This window comes from Tauraco erythrolophus, chromosome 21 (assembly GCF_009769465.1).
Source record: "Tauraco erythrolophus isolate bTauEry1 chromosome 21, bTauEry1.pri, whole genome shotgun sequence".
Classification (NCBI taxonomy): domain Eukaryota; kingdom Metazoa; phylum Chordata; class Aves; order Musophagiformes; family Musophagidae; genus Tauraco; species Tauraco erythrolophus.
Window position 1 is genome coordinate 2,678,685 of NC_141485.1, and position 15,978 is coordinate 2,694,662.

Below are 15,978 nucleotides of genomic sequence, written 5' to 3' on the forward strand. Positions count from 1 at the left end.
TAATCCTTACAGAATGTTATCTCTGGCTGCATTTCTTCAACTATGAAATGGGGATATTGAACTTTTTGGAACTAATAGACTTTACTTGTCCCTAAGATGACATAGGTCTGACAATATTATGGCAGGTTTGTTTTTTTATCAATAGTTTCAGGTGAGTTTCCTTGTTTTCTGGCTACTTTGTATTGAAAGGTAGTTGAAAAAGATCTGTTCACTCCTTTTACGTGCGCAGGGATACGATGGTGCTGGATGTGGCGCAGGCCTGGCAATTGATGTGCCGTGCTTTGTATGTTAATTAGGAGAGAAATGGGCACCTCCTGGTGTTTTGGGTTGTATAAAGCTCAAATTAGTCTTTATGCACCTTTAAACTATATGTTTCACTGTATATGAGGCAAATGCACTTAGATAAAATGCTCTGTTATGAAACTTAATGGGCAGATTTTTAAAGCAATTATGTGTTTGCCTGATGATCTGATGGTGTAAACACCTGTAAAAGGGATAGTTACCCCGTTGGATTAGTCTGGATTAATTCATTAATGTTTGCAGCAGGTTTTCAAATCCCGAGGTGCTCTAGAAATTCCAAGCTTTGTGGATTATATTCTTATTTTTAAATACTGGTGACTTCAATGTGGATAGTGGAAGGAAATCCCGAGTGCTTGCAGTACTTCAAACAAACAATTACCTCCGTTTTACTGACCGTGGAAGTGTTTTTGCGAAACTCGGTAATGGTTTTAGTGGGAAGGGGTGGTGGGAAGGGGCTCTGGGAGTGGTAGTAGATGGGAAGTAAGACTGTATCTAGAATTTCAGCTACAAAAATGAAACGCACAAAACCCTCCACTACACGGGGAATGTCTTAAACAGTCGCAAGTGTAAATAGTGCATCAGCATGTCCTGCAGGATGCGTAATTCGAGGAAAACCACCGGTGGGAATCCTTGTTGTGCAAGGGGGAAAGGAAAAGCAGGGCTTTCGGGCCAGGGGGAGGGAAAGACGAGCGGGGGGGGGGCCTGGAGTATCATGATGGGATGCCTGGAGCAACGCGGCGGGTCCCGTGTGCCGGTGGGCGGGGGGGGAGCGCCGCCGGTGCGGAGTCAGCCCCGCGCCCCGGCGGTTGGCACCGGCCGGCGGCAGGGGGCGCCGTGGAGGCCGCGGCCGCCCCTTCCGCCGCGGCGGGCGGGGGCGCGGCAGGGGGCGCTGCGGCGCGGAGCGGAGCGGCCGCCGTTCGGGCGGGGGGTGCTGGAGGCGGGCGGCGCGGCACCGCGGACATGCCCGAGCGGCGCCGCCGACATCAACAATAGTCTGCGGCGGCGGGCGGGGAGCGGCGGGTGCCGCCGAGCCGAGCCTTTCCCACCGCCCCCCCCGCCCCATGGAGGGGCCGTACTCGCTGGGGGTGAGCGTGTACTCCGACCAGGGCGGCAGGAAATACATGGAGGACGTGACCCAGATCGTGGTGGAGCCCGAGGCGGAGCGCGGCCCCGCGCACAAAGGCGGAGCGGCGCCCGGAGGCCCGCGCGTCGCCGAGTCCCTCGCCGAGAGCGGCCGGCGGAGGGGTGGCAGCCCGCGGGCGGCCGAGGAGGGAGCGCTGCCGCCCGGCCCCGGCTCCGGCCGGCGCCCGCGCCGCTCCGTGGCCTTCTTCGCCGTGTGCGACGGGCACGGCGGGCGGGAGGCGGCCCAGTTCGCCCGGGAGAACCTGTGGGGCTTCATCAAGAAACAGAAGGGCTTCGGCTCGGCGGAGCCGGCCGAGGTGTGCGCGGCGCTGCGCAAGGGCTTCATCGCTTGCCACCGCGCCATGTGGAAAAAGCTGCGTAAGTTCCAGGCGACTGGCGCCTTCCCGCTCCGCCGGGCCTCCGTCCCCTCCCGCCCCGGTCCCCGCCGGGGGAGCTGCTGTCCCTGCCCGCGGCCTTTCCGCCCGGCCGTGCTTCTCCCTTGGGTTCCTCTTCTCCTTCCTGCAGTGAGAACCAAGGGGACAGCAAATCCCCCTGCTCGCCCACCCGCCTGCCCCCGGCGTCGCCCCCAGGCGCCGGTCGCTCCCTTTCCCCGTGGGCCGGTATCCCCGGAGCGGGGGATGTCCTGGATTTAGCCGCCTTTTTCTCGCCGCACTATTGTGAGCTGTGAGCTTGGAAGCCGCCCTCCATCTCCGCTTCGGAGCGGGGCACCAGCGCTGCCACCCCCGTGTGCAGGGGGGCTGGGGAGGAGAGGAAAGCGCGGGATGGGGGTTGAGATGTTGTCTCAAGTAATTCGGTAAAACAAGAAAAACTGGAGGGCAAACTGGGGGAGGAAAGATCGAATCCGAGTGTGAGGGCACATTGTGGCGCGACTGGGTGTCCTGGTTTCGGCTGCGTAGCTGAAGGTGGTGTGACTGTAGAGCTGCAGTTTGTTTTCAGGCTGTTGTGAGTCGGATGTCCAAATTCGATTTATTGAGAGGTCTTCGTATTGTTGCCTTTGGGAATTGCATGGAACTCCTCCTTAGATTTCCCTTGTCCAGAATATAATGGAAAGCAAAAAAAAAAGGTAATTTTAGCAACCTTAAGTGAACTGGGACAATGTTGTTTTCCCTAGCTGTGCCTTGGCTTCAGCTGCTTCTGTAGAGTCCTGATGGAAGGATTCAGGATGTAGCTGTTTCATAATCACTTGGTTTATTGTTTGAGCATCAGAGAATACGCAGGGTCCGTGCCAAAACAGCAAACACACCTCGTGTCCTGAAGATGATATGGATTGGCTGGTTAACTGCCATAGAATGGAAACTGGGGTGCCACATGGGTAAGGGTGAAGGAGAGGAGGGTGACAAGACAGGTGACAGTAATCATTCTTGTACTCTTCCTTCTCCCCGAGATCTAGTGAGACTCTGGAATTGAGTTTCTGAACGGGATTTTTTTTTTTTCCTGGTAAGGTGAAGGTTATGGCTTAGTTGTTTATATACAGTGTGTAGCTTATGTGTGTATTGTATATGCATTTATGTATTCAGAAGCCCCAGAAAGAGAAAATAGAAGAACAGTGAGCTGCATATGAAGGCAGACAGGAGGGGAACGCAGCAAAATTGTATCCAAAACATAGTGATACTGACAGTTGGGCTTGAGAGGCGAGCATAAAAAGCAGGAACTGCACTTGCGGCACCGTGGGGTTTCAGCGAAGCGGTTCCTGGAGGGGTGGGGGGAATTACAGCGTCAAACCAGTTTCATTTTCTTTTTCCTTTTTCTTGAATAGCAAAATAGAGAAGTTGTGCAAACATCAGATACTTGAAAAGATACGGGGTGAGGAACGGCAAGGCTGGGGGCATGCCGATGCTGGACAGAAAGGAAAGGCTGTGAGTTTTAGAAGCACCAGAACTTGAGCACAACCTTGATGCTGGGGAGTGAGTGGTGAGTGGCACATGACCTCCTGAGCAGCAGACTTGCCTGAGGAGGAAGATGTGTGAATAAGGAGAGATGGTATGGGGAAGAAAGAGAAGAGTTGTCTGGCTGTAGTATCCCTGATCTGTTGTTTGTCACTGTGACTGTGTGTGAATACAAAATGGAGAGAGGTGGAGTGAAGTGACAGAATGCAAGAAATGCTATTTTAGTAATGAGTGTTTAGCAAATAGTACTTGGCGTTGTGGAAGCAATTTAAATTGTTGTGAGAAGCAGCAGAGCTCTGGCTGTGAGCATTTGGTGACAGTTTTGGGTCGACTATATGGTAAACTTTAACGCTTATTTCTTCTGCATGTGCATAACAGCTAGAGTTTTACAGGACAAAAGCTTTCCTACATCTAGCTTACAACTTCTCACGCTATGTTATGGAATCTCAGTGCAAATTTCACTTACAGTAAATAATTTTCCATATCATTATATGCAGAGCAGATCTTTAACTGTGTATTGGTGACACTATGGATATGAAGGAGAGACTGGGTATTTTGGTATCTTGAAACGGGGGCAGAAGAATAGTTTGGATTTTTGGTGTGAAGGAAGGAGTCTTTATTGCTTCCAGTTGATGGCCATGGGAGGAGAAGCTGGTACTCTGCTGCTCTGTTCTTGGAAGCTGTGGGGCCATCCTAGTGGCCATCTCCTGTGGTAGACAGGAAACATTGATGGTGAGAGTACCAGAAAAATTAAAACAGAAAAATACCCCTTTGTTATTGCTGATAATTTTATTGCCGCATGATTAACCCCAAAATTATCTGTATGTTAAAGAGCTTCCAGATGAAAAGTTCTTACCTGAAGCCTGTTCCTACAACTGGCAGTTGTAGGAAAAGATGTTTACAAGAAGCATACTCAGGAGATCCCAGATTTTGATGGGACTTTACTGAGGATTGCATTGGTTTGTTTCTTGGGTAATTCATTATTTGTATAACCAAGAACTTGTTTTTAAATATTGTTTTTAGCTTGATACTATTAAAAGCATTTTTCAGCATTACTACTTAAAATCTAGAAAGAGTTGCATGCTTCTGCTTTGGTTATAACTCTTCCCATTAAATGTAATTGAAGCAATAAAAGTCAAATAATGTTTTAATCTCTGGTGTAATAACAAAGTGGTTTTGTAATTTTTCACTGCAAAGTCATAATTTTGGGACTATTCTTAGACATATTTAAGAGTTTATGTATGTATTCTTATCTGAAAAGGACTTGGACTACTTGAGGCAATGCAGGTTTTCAGGATAATGTTTAATAAGAATTTCTAGAAATTAATGAAGACTAATTAGAAAATTAAGTATTTTATAATATTTCAAATTAGTTGGAAATGAAGTATTTTAGTTTGACTTAATGTCTGTAAAAACAGTGGAATAAAAAGAAAAGGTATTCTTTAGCAATTTTTGATTCCCAAAATAATCATGAATCATTCTCAAAAATAAACAGGAGCAAAACTTCCACAAGGGCATTTTGGAGCAGTCTGTGTGTCTCAGATCACACACCAACCATCATAAATGAATTTACTTTTTAGATTGTGGCAGAGTATTTTTTTTTCCTGTTACAGATGTGCTATCCAGGTGTACGATCCATATTTTGCGTAACAGTTACACTTTTTGGGATGGGTTGTTTGTTTTTACCAATTACTACCCCTTTCTCCAGTCTCTCCACCACAAGAAGGGTGAAAAAAGTAAGAAGTAATTGCAAATTGTGTATGAACAATTTAGGATCCTGGAAAGCTGCATGGATTTGTTTCTTGAAGCTGTTGTAAGGAACAAACTAGATAGCTTCAGATATCTTGAACACTTAATGTATATTTTTTGTTTGTTTTCTTTCATCTTTTTTTTTTTTCGTGGAAGAGTGGGAAGTGCATCTGTGAAGCTGGAAGACGTGGTATTTTGTGGGCAGGAATGGTGAGAGCCTGTAAGAGGTGATGTGAGCACCCTGCCAGACGCAGATGTGGGTTTACCTCCTCCTCTCCATCGCATCAGCTGGTTCAGTGTGTGGACTGCACGTTTCATAAATAATGTGATTTTCAGCTTTAAACCCCCTTGCTGTAGTGGAGTCACGTCTGTCCTGAGATGTATCGATGTTCCTGGTACAAAGCTTAATAATTCAGTACAAGAAATACAAAATTAGGGATACAGGCCCGCAAGGAAACTTTGACAAACTGTTTTCCCAGAGGTACTTCTCTGTTGCTAAAGTTGTAGAAGTGGTATGTCATCCATGGACCACTCACATATCTGTTTGAAGTGTGACTTTTGTTTCGAGAGTTTTGTTGTAAGTTCAGGGTTTCTTTTAATCCATCAGCTCAGTGTGATATGAAAAATGGGTGATGATTTGCTCTGAGCTTATGGAAGTAAAGTTCCAAATTCAAATGTGGATGGCATTTAATACTGTTAGTTGGAAGGGGTGTTACTAATGCCGGTTGTGTGCTGAAGAAGCAGCTTGTGTTTCTATTTGAGCTGGTGTGGCCAGGTAGGGAAAGAAGGGTTATGTGTGTATTTAAATAAGAATGGCAGCCAGAGCTGATGTTGCTGAAAAAAGAAGAGTTCAATGCACTGTTACTCTTAACTGTTAAGTAGAATATATTCTCAGTGAACTCGTTAGAGGAGAAAATGCCTTTTGATCATACATGGGTGTCGGAGTGCAGATCCTTGAAGAGACTGCACGAAGAAAATCCTGTGTAAATAGAGACTGGAGCTCTGAAGTTAGGCCTCAAGGGCAGAATGCCCTTGAAGTTAAGGATAAGAAAACTATGCAGTATGATAAGGGAGTAGTGTTTGCTTAGAGCAGAGCTTCGCTAGGCGGGTACCTGTTTGAAATAAGCTGTTAAATATGACAAGCATATGTATCATCCAATAATGGTGTAGAAAAGGTGTGGTCTTAGGATTATTGGCAAATACTGCCTATATAAGCAATAAGAACTGCGCAATAAACGAGACTTCCTGCAGCTAACTCATATTGAGTCGTCTCAGTACTTCTCCAAATCCCTTCTCCGCATTATGGCGCCCGAACAGGGACGGGAAAAAATGAGCTGGACTCATCGTTTCACTCGGGACATTTATTACTTGTTTTGAACGAGTGTTATTTTAGCGGAGAAGGGACGGCGACCTCAGGCGGCCCATCGGGGAAAGCCGGGCGGATCTACCCAGGCGGCCTATACAGGAAAGCCGACGATCCGCAGGATCCATTAAGGCGGCCCATCGGGGAAAGCCGTGCAGATCTACATACAGGCGGCCTATAGGGGAAAGCCGGAAGATCTGTAGGATCCACTGTCGCGGTAAGACGATGGAACGGAACGTTGCATTGTCGTTGTTGGGAAGCTTCTTAGAGAAGCGTGGATTAAAACTTGTTCCAAGATATTGGCCCTCCCTGATTGCAGGGGGGTATGCAAAAGATATTATCGTGAAACACGAAGAATTAGGAACCAAAGGAAAGAAGAAGTAAGCGACTGAAGAAAAAAAAATAAGCGACAACTGCCTCAACAGGAGGAGGTAAGCGACTGGGAACAATGGGAAGCATGGCTTTAACAGAACATAAGTCTGTAGTTAAAGTGCTGACAAAGTGCTAGAGAAACCAGCACTATTAACAGTTCTGACTTGATAAAACTCCCGGTACTCCTGGTTTGGGTATCAGCCCATGTACCGGAGGCAAGCTCTTCAAATATATACATGACAAGGACTTGGGACACTATAGACGTTAAACTTTGGCGTGCAGCCACCTGTGGGGATGCTGCTGGCCTGGAAAAGTCATCATCGAATCTTTTGATCCAGGGCCCCGAACGAAAGACAGACTTATTTCTTTCCCCCTCTTCCAACGAAGTCGGTACACCGGCACCCCCGCGCCGCACCGCCCACCGCGCCCGGCGGCGCCCCGGGAACGCCGCTGCTGCTGCCGGCCGGGGCCGCGGGCGGCGTTTGCCTCGGCGCTGCCGCCCGTGCGCGGAGCGAGCCGCGGCTGGACGGGACGGAGACGCGCGGCGGGCCCCGCTGCGCCGGTTCGTTCGCAGCTGATGGTCCCTCGGCGGGAGGGGGCGGCGGCGGTTACGGAGCGCGAGCGGCCGGAGCTGCGACAACAACAACAACAACGACAACAAGGGGGGGCCGGCACAGGGCTGCTGGGTCGTCATCGCCACCCTGCCCCCCCGCCCGGCTGAGGCGAGGGAGGGCTGACCCCCCCCCCCCCCCCCCCGCCCCCCCCCCCCCCGCCGCTGCTGCCCCCCCACCTGCCGGCCGCGCCTGGCGAGCGGCCGCTTGGCCCCGCCCCCCCGCCCGGCCGAGGCCCGGGGCCCGGGTTGTACCGAGCGACAGCACATCTTAACTTGGATCGTCCCGATCGGCATCGCGGGAAATAACTAATTCTCTTCTGTTCCAGCAATTTCAACAGTTAATATCAGTGTTGCAAAACCATAAACATGCATATTCCATGGTACATCTGCGAGCGCACACCACGCTTCCAGGGCCTATAGCAGAAGGGAGCAGGCGAGCTGAGCCTCTCACGAGTGCAGCTCTGGTACCAAACTCGCTCATGCAGGCAAACATCTTGCATGACTGCTACCATCAGAATGCTAACGCCATTAGGTGACAATTTGGTATAACAAGAGAGTAAGCCTGCTCAATCGTACAATTGTGTAGTACTTGTCAAAATACGATCGTGCCACCAGTGAATGGTGTTAATCCTCGTGGTTTACGCTCGCAGGAACTTTTGGCATACACTTCGTATCAGACATATGTATTTTTGTCATCATAAGATATTGAACATATTATTAGTATTCCTTACAATCCTACTGGGCAACTGATCATAGAATACGCACATGGTACTTTGGAGAATATGCTTTTAAAACAGGAATGATGGGGAAATCTCCCAATGAAACAATAGCTAAAGTGTTATAGGTGTTAAATCTCTTAAATCGAGAGCTAAATATTTTCGGATGAATAAAATGTCACACATGTCAAAATCAGGCACAGGCAGGGTTACAGCAAGTGGCTTTCCAACAGCTGACTGAATTGGCTACGAGAGCATTAAGACGTGTCCCTGATTTTGGGGACAGGGGAGGCTTCCTCTGCTTCCATTCGGCAGGGAGCACAGGAACCTTATGAGCATTTCCTTGATCAGCTACAAATGGCAGTTCAGAGATAAACAGAAAATCCGGCTACTGCAGATGTGTTGGTATTCCAGTTAGCCATTGAAAATGCTAACACAGACTGCCAACAAGCTCTTGATCTTATCGGAAATCGGGCTAATAATAAAGGAAAAAAAAAAAAAAAAAAAAAAAAAAAAAAAAAAAAAAAAAAAAAAAAAAAAAAACCACCACGATTGCAGATTTAGTAAAGGCGTGTCACAATGTGGGCTCGGAACACTATAAAGCAGAGATATTGGCAGCTAAATGTTTTGGTGAACAGTAATCACCGACACGTTGGTGCATTTAATTCCTACTGGTGTCTTTGGTCTTATATCACGAGGATTATGTGCACTATTGCTGGGGCGATCATCCACCACAAAATTAGGATTGCTTGTACTCCCAAGGGTAATTGATTCTGAGAAAAAAAAAAAAAAGAAAAAAAGAAAGCCAAACAAACAAACAAACAAAACACCAAAACGCTAGTAACTGCTTCTGCAGGGCTATAATAGAGCTTAGGAGGGTATTCCTTCGCATATAAGGGGATATCCATGTACTATAGGGACTTTAAGAATGTATTTCCCTAACACCACCATGAACTTAAGTCATAGATACACCCAGAATAGCTGCAGCACGCATGCTTATGATAGCTAGTGCAATTCCAGAGCAGAATTTTGGGAACCAGCTAAAATCATTGCAGCTTCAATATTTGCACCAGGAGTTGGAGTGGCACAGGTGTTAACTATACTGAATAAGTTGGGTTGTTGGCTTACAAAACAAACTAATGCTACAGCTTCTGCTTTATCAATGCTCTTAATTGACAGGATGGTTAAAATCTCTAGTAAAGCAGACATTATATTGCTAGTAGTTCTTTTATGCATAGTAATAATCACCCCCTGCCTATTGTTATGCTCCCAGCAAACGGTACAGAGTACGGTTCATCAAGTAATGGTCATAGAAAAACAAAAAAGGGGGAATTGTGGCATCATACACACAGCTACAGTTGAGGTTTCACCTTGATGATTTAAGCCTGTGCTCTTTTCTGAAGTTGGGAAACACCGATAACGAGGGTGAGAAAGAGAAGGGAGTGTGAACAGCTGGCACAGGGAGTGTGAGAAGTTGACATGGGGAGTTTGGGAAGTTGATATAGAGTGTGTGAGAAAATGATGTTTAGTTTAGCAAGTAAAAAATAGCTCCTTTTTAGGCATAGCCAATAGTAAAGTTAAAATAGGTGCGTGCACTATTGTTTGTAATCAATCACAGCTGGGTAAGGGGCGCGTGGACACATCGTGGCTAGAGTAATAATCTATAAAAGCTGCCTGTATAACAACAATAAAGGCCACTCTGCTATCACAAAAGAATTTTGGACACAGACAGTCACAGCTGCACAGCCTCCTTTAACAGTAATCATTAATGGGAAGGCTTTTCTGGCCTAGTTGACACAGGGGCTGATGTATCTATAGTGAAAAATCCTGACTGGCCGCCCTCTCGGCCTCTGATACAAGCCCTGGCAGCTGTGATCAGAGTAGGTGGAACACAGATCCCACAGCAGAGTGCACAGACCTTGTTAGCAGTAGGCCCAGGTAACAAACAAGCTATTTTGAAACCATATGTTTTTGATGTCCCATATACATTATGAGGTCGGGATTTGTTGAATCACTGGAATGTGAGGCTAACCTCAAATTTTTAGCACACGTCACTGATGTCCAGCCCTGACTCAAGCTGGTAAGCTGGTCTGGGTCGATCAGTGGCCATTAAAGGTGAGCGACTGGAGTGAGCTCAAAAATTAGTCGACGAACAGCTCAAATTAGGACATAAAATTCTCTCCACTAGCCCATAGAATACTCCGATATTTGCTATTCCAAAGAAATCAGAAAAATGGAGATTTATGTTAAAAGATTTAAGAGCTATTAATGCAATCATTTCACCAATGGGTGCATTACAACTGGGTGTACCAAATCCTACTATGATTCCAGAATGTTAGCCTTTGATGGTGATTGATTTAAAAGATTGGGTTATTTCACCTTTTTACCTTTTTATTTATTTACACCCTAACGATTGTCCTAGATTTGCCTTTTCAGTTCCAGTGCTTAACAATGAACGACCCACGCAACAATATCATTGGATTGTACTGCTTCGAGGAATGATGAATAATCCTACAGTTTGTCAGTTGGTGGTAGATGATGCTCTCTGTCAGGTCAGACAGCAGATCAAGCTCAGCAGATTGTACGTGCCTGCCCTGACCATCAACATATTGTGCCTTCAAATACTCCAGCAGGAGTAAATCTAACAGGTTTATGTGCCAATGAATTATGGCAATCTGATATTACTTATATTCCATCGTTTAATCGATCTAAATATGTGCATGTAACTGTTGATATGTTTTCTGCCTTTGTTGTTGCTACTGCTCACACTGAAGAAAACCATGGGAGTACCAAAGAAAATCGGGACAGACAGTGATCCAGTATGGTGCCTTTTTACAGGATTGGGGAGTGACGCACACTACCAGTATCCCTCATTCACCTATGGGACAAGTGGTTATTGAATGAATTCATTTAACATCAAAACAAATACCTAAAAAAAAAAAAAAAAAAAAAAAAAAAAAAAAAAAAAAAAAAAAAAAAAAAAGGGCAGTCTTCCGTATATTTCCCCACAAGAGTTAAATTTATTAGGATCAAAATTTGTAGGTAGTGCCAGCAACAACCACGTTACACAAACATGTGTTGTTTTAATCTAAGTGACCATAGTGAGTCCATCCACAAACAATTGCAATGGCTTGGAGAGCATTCGGGGAGAATTGTGGTAGAGGATTGTATATTGATATGTAAACTGTTTTCATATTTTCTTATTGTTTGGTATATTATGTGTGTGAAAGTTGCTTGTACATATGCTTTGTGTGTTTTTCCGATCGGAAAGTGTATGGATTCCACCCGTAGCTACTGGAAAGAAAAGAATTAACTGGTACCAAATTAATGACAAAGATTTACTAACTGGACGGAGTTGTGAGCACGTAACCTTGAAAAAGGAAGCTAGGAGAAATATGTTACAACTTAAAAAATCCGCTGTTGGCCAGCAGAGCACATACCTGGCGGCCTTGTCGCACGCACTGGCCACGCGTGCGGCAACGCCGTGTCAGTACCTTTGTCATAGACTCTGCTGAGGGTGAAAAGAGATGGCTCAGAGCGGAGCGGAAAGAGGCTGCAGAGCACACTGTGTGGATAAACAGGGGACGCCCTGAAGGTGCCGTGCCTGCCTCTCTTCTCTGCGATGACCCTGCCGACTGACACCCTCCTGCTCAGTGGAATCTTGGGTATAAAGGAAATAGTAAAGCCCTCAGAAAGGGAAGTAGTATGCTAGAAACTGCTTTTGCAAGGCTGTACCAAAACAACACGCTAGTAACTGGGGTTGACGGTCTCGTGCACAGGATTTTCTTCGTGCAAGAAAAGAAAGGGGGATTTGTCGGAGTGCAGATCCTTGAAGAGACTGCACGAAGAAAATCCTGTGTAAATAGAGACTGGAGCTCTGAAGTTAGGCCTCAAGGGCAGAATGCCCTTGAAGTTAAGGATAAGAAAACTATGCAGTATGATAAGGGAGTAGTGTTTGCTTAGAGCAGAGCTTCGCTAGGCGGGTACCTGTTTGAAATAAGCTGTTAAATATGACAAGCATATGTATCATCCAATAATGGTGTAGAAAAGGTGTGGTCTTAGGATTATTGGCAAATACTGCCTATATAAGCAATAAGAACTGCGCAATAAACGAGACTTCCTGCAGCTAACTCATATTGAGTCGTCTCAGTACTTCTCCAAATCCCTTCTCCGCACATGGGCATTTGGACTATTGTGGTATCTTAAAAAAAAAAAAGCAAAAGCCTTTATTTCTTTTAAAAGTCAAAATAATATTTTTGTCTCGTATCTTGCATCTAAATACAAGAAAAACAACAAGGTAGCCAGAACAGGCTTTAAAAATAGCATTTGGTGAGTTTTTCTGACTCATGGTAGTAAGTAGGAAAAGAATTCAGCAAGGAAGAAAACTTTCTTGATGATAGTGTCTGGTATGTGTTTGTTTCTAGGAGTGCCACATTACAATGCTTTTTATTTTTTCAAATGAATAAAAGGAAAGGAAAGATGCAACCAAGTCGAATTTCATGAAGCAAAATGCTTTCTACTTCCTGTCCTGGGAGCAGGTGACAATTTTAATTTGCCAGCTGACATGCCAGCTACAAAACCAGTTGAGTTTACGAACTCAGTTACAAAACTGAGTGAAGGGTGGTGCTTTTCAAGCGGAGGGAGAAAATTATTTTAGAAAGATGTCTTCTTGCTTAGGTTCCAAGATTGATAGAAGCATTCTCCTGGTACGTGGAGGAGTTGGGTGAATGACTTCGATTTTAATACACGAGTTCAGCGGATGACTCCATCGTTTTGACACTTTTGTTAATTTCTGATGAGACATAATCTCTAAAGAAAGGAATCTGCTGTGCTGTATATCGTACTTATCTCTAAACAGGAGCAAAGCATAAACTAAAATCCCTTGATGATGGGCAGATCTAATTTCTGGTTCTGTTGAAGCCGAAAATCCGAGGCTGCTGTGTCATTCTTTTTCTCCTAAGTGGGTGATTTCACTCTCTGTGCTCCTCATTCCCATAAAGACTGATTGGACTCTCTAATATAAATATATTTTATTGCTATGAGCCTTTGTTGCACTGACAGGAACTCATTAGTTGCAGCTTGTTTTCTGTTAAGTGCATGGTTGAAGTCCTCGTTACTACTCGGCTTCCTCCCTCGGTTGCTTTCCATTTGGAATGTGTTAGATTTAATATCCATAGTTAAAATTGCCAGACAAAGTACTTCCAATGAACTGGTTGAGTGTTTGTGCTCTTGTAATAAAGGTACTCCTAGGGAGAAAGTGGATTTTAGTGTTTAGAACACAAAGCTAGAACTTAAATGTTTTAATTACGCTGCATATCTTTAGTAGGTAGCAATGTGGAAATGCAGTTTTTTCATCAGGCTGTCTCTGTAATCCTGCTTCTCCTTCAGCACGTCTTCCATGGCTTTCCTTCCATGCCTTGGGCATCTGAGCATCATTCAGTGGCACTAAACTTATTAAGTTCCTAATGTTTTCCTTCTGCCTAAAACTTTTGAGGTTTCAAATATCTATTTTCACAGAGGGGAAGGCCTAATTGTGGGGTTTTTTTTTTCCTTGAGTGTTTGTTGTGCCATAGGAAAATAACGAACGTAGCACTTTGGCAGTCTAGATGGGGTATTTTCTGCAAACAGAACATGTATCACAGTGGGATTTTTATATCGTACTGTGTGAGCGTGACTTGTGAAGTGCAGAAGACAGAATGAGACACAGACATGAAGACGTGAGTGGGTGCAGTGAAGAAGAAACGTGAGGTTGCTGTTGATAGTTGAAACCAGCCGATAACTGGGAACTTGAGTTCTGTTTTCTGAGGGTGCTGAAGTAGGAAGGAGGGCTGGTATGGCCAATCTTTCTTAATTGGGATGTTGTCTCAATCACTTCATAGAGTTTTGGAAGATGAATTTGGATGTGTAGACGCAAAGATAGGCAAGAAAAGGAAAGAGACATTTGGATTGGACATAAACAGGGAGAGCGGTGGAATGGGAAATTAACGTAAGTGTTTTGAGCACAGAGCAGTTGAGAAGGGAGGAGGTTGCCTAACCGTGAGTAGTACACACTCATATAGGTGTGTTATTGTTCTGAATTCAAGGAATATCTTCTGCAGAAGATTTGGTGTTGGGTTATGGATAGCATACTGAAGTAGTCTGCGTTATTCGGTCTTCCAGAAGGAAATGTGAATAAAACAGTTGAGATATTATTCGACTTAAAATGTTGTTCAACATCTGAAAGTAAAATAGTGTTTTCTTTCCTTCCGAGGGGATCAGGAATGTCCAGAAAACCTGATTGCCAGTCAGATGTCCAGACAAAATGACCTAATTCATGATGTTTCTACCTCATCAGACAGAGAAGTGAACAGTAGATCTTAGCAAAATGCTTCATCGATCCTGTTCAACACTCAAGGAGCCCATCTCCCCCCATGTTCTTCTACTTCGTATTCTTCTTTCAGGGCCAGGTTGGATGAGGCGTTGAGTGACCTGGTGTAGTGGAGGGTGTCCCTGTCCATGGCAGGGGGGTTGGAACTAGATGATCTTGAAGGTCCCTTCCAACCCAAACCATTCTATGATACTGATACTTGGAATGTTAAACCAGAGGAGACAGGTTTTTTGAATCCTATCTCAGTGCTTTGATACTGACTGTATATATATGTGCCAGTGTAAGCTGTAGCTAGGGCAGTGGTGTTATGAAGGTGAGGGGCACCCTGAGGGCACTGGTTTGCCTGGCCATACTGTGGCTACGTACACTCTGTATTGTAACCTTACCCAAACGTCTGTGACACACCTCTCATGTTGATCTTCAGAACATTACCAGTTCTGCAGAGTTAAAAACAAAGGTGGTTTTTATATCCTTTTTTTCTCATTGCAGCAGAGTGGCCAAAGACCATGACAGGTCTCCCGAGCACGTCGGGAACTACTGCCAGCGTGGTGATTATCCGTGGGTCGAAGATGTATGTTGCTCATGTTGGCGATTCAGGAGTGGTGCTCGGAGTCCAGGATGACCCCAAAGACGACTTTGTGAGAGCTGTGGAGGTGACACAGGACCACAAGCCAGAGCTTCCCAAAGAAAGGGAGAGAATTGAAGGCCTTGGGGGCAGGTAACTGTCTCTATGCTTTTTACTTCAGGTTTTATCTCGGGGTGCCTTTTGTGTCTTTCAGACAAAACTAGGCTTAGCAGGGGGCAAGCAAGCTGATGAGTCTCGTAGTCTGTTTATATTCCTTCCCCTGTCTATGCTCTGTTTTGGTTTTTTTTTTCTAGCTTGTTGGGGAATAAGTTAGTGATCCATTCTTACACCGTTGTGCTTTTTGCCAGTGGTTTATGATATAAACAAAATTTTAATTTCCTAGTGGATTCCCATGCTGCTGAGGTATGGTTAATATTCTGAACGTTCCCTGTAAACTTTGAAAGTGGAGGTACTGATGTTTGGCCTATTTTCATTAGAATCTGAGGCGATAAAAATTGCCTTTCCATACAGATAATGATAGGAGCTCTGGAATATCAGTTTTGTCAAATGGTGAAAACAAAGTAGTTTTGACACAAAATTCTCTCTGAAGTCTCATGCGTTCTACATTGTTCCTGAGGCAACAATGGCAGCTGTTGAGTAGGCTCTTCAAAGCTTCTGTTTAAGGAACATAAAAAAAAAAAAAAATCATAGATGTGAAACAAGATACTGTATTTAAATATATGCTTAAAATGTTAGAATATCACATTTTAACGTGCGTCTTCACGTTAGTAATTTCGTTGCTGTCAGGAGCTGGCAGCTGTTGGAACATCTCCGAGTTGTGGATGATGTGTGTTCCCTGGGAGTGAGGAGAGCAGGCAGGTTTGTCAGATGGCACTAATGTTTG

The 15,978-nt window shown here is 45.1% G+C and overlaps 1 protein-coding gene across 2 annotated transcripts in view; it reads left to right on the forward strand.

The window, feature by feature from the left end:
- The first annotated feature begins 1,361 nt into the window (after positions 1-1,361).
- The window catches only part of PPM1D (protein phosphatase, Mg2+/Mn2+ dependent 1D), a 32,914-nt gene continuing 18,297 nt past the window's right edge, over positions 1,362-15,978 (forward strand). The window contains exons 1-3 of one of the 2 annotated variants that reach the window (XM_086624519.1): positions 1,362-1,508; positions 1,569-1,800; positions 14,999-15,227. In XM_086624519.1, the coding sequence (XP_086480645.1) occupies positions 1,362-1,508; positions 1,569-1,800; positions 14,999-15,227 (608 nt within the window). Of the gene's footprint in view, positions 1,801-14,998; positions 15,228-15,978 lie in introns of both variants that reach the window. The other variant, XM_009988124.2, reaches the window with a different exon arrangement.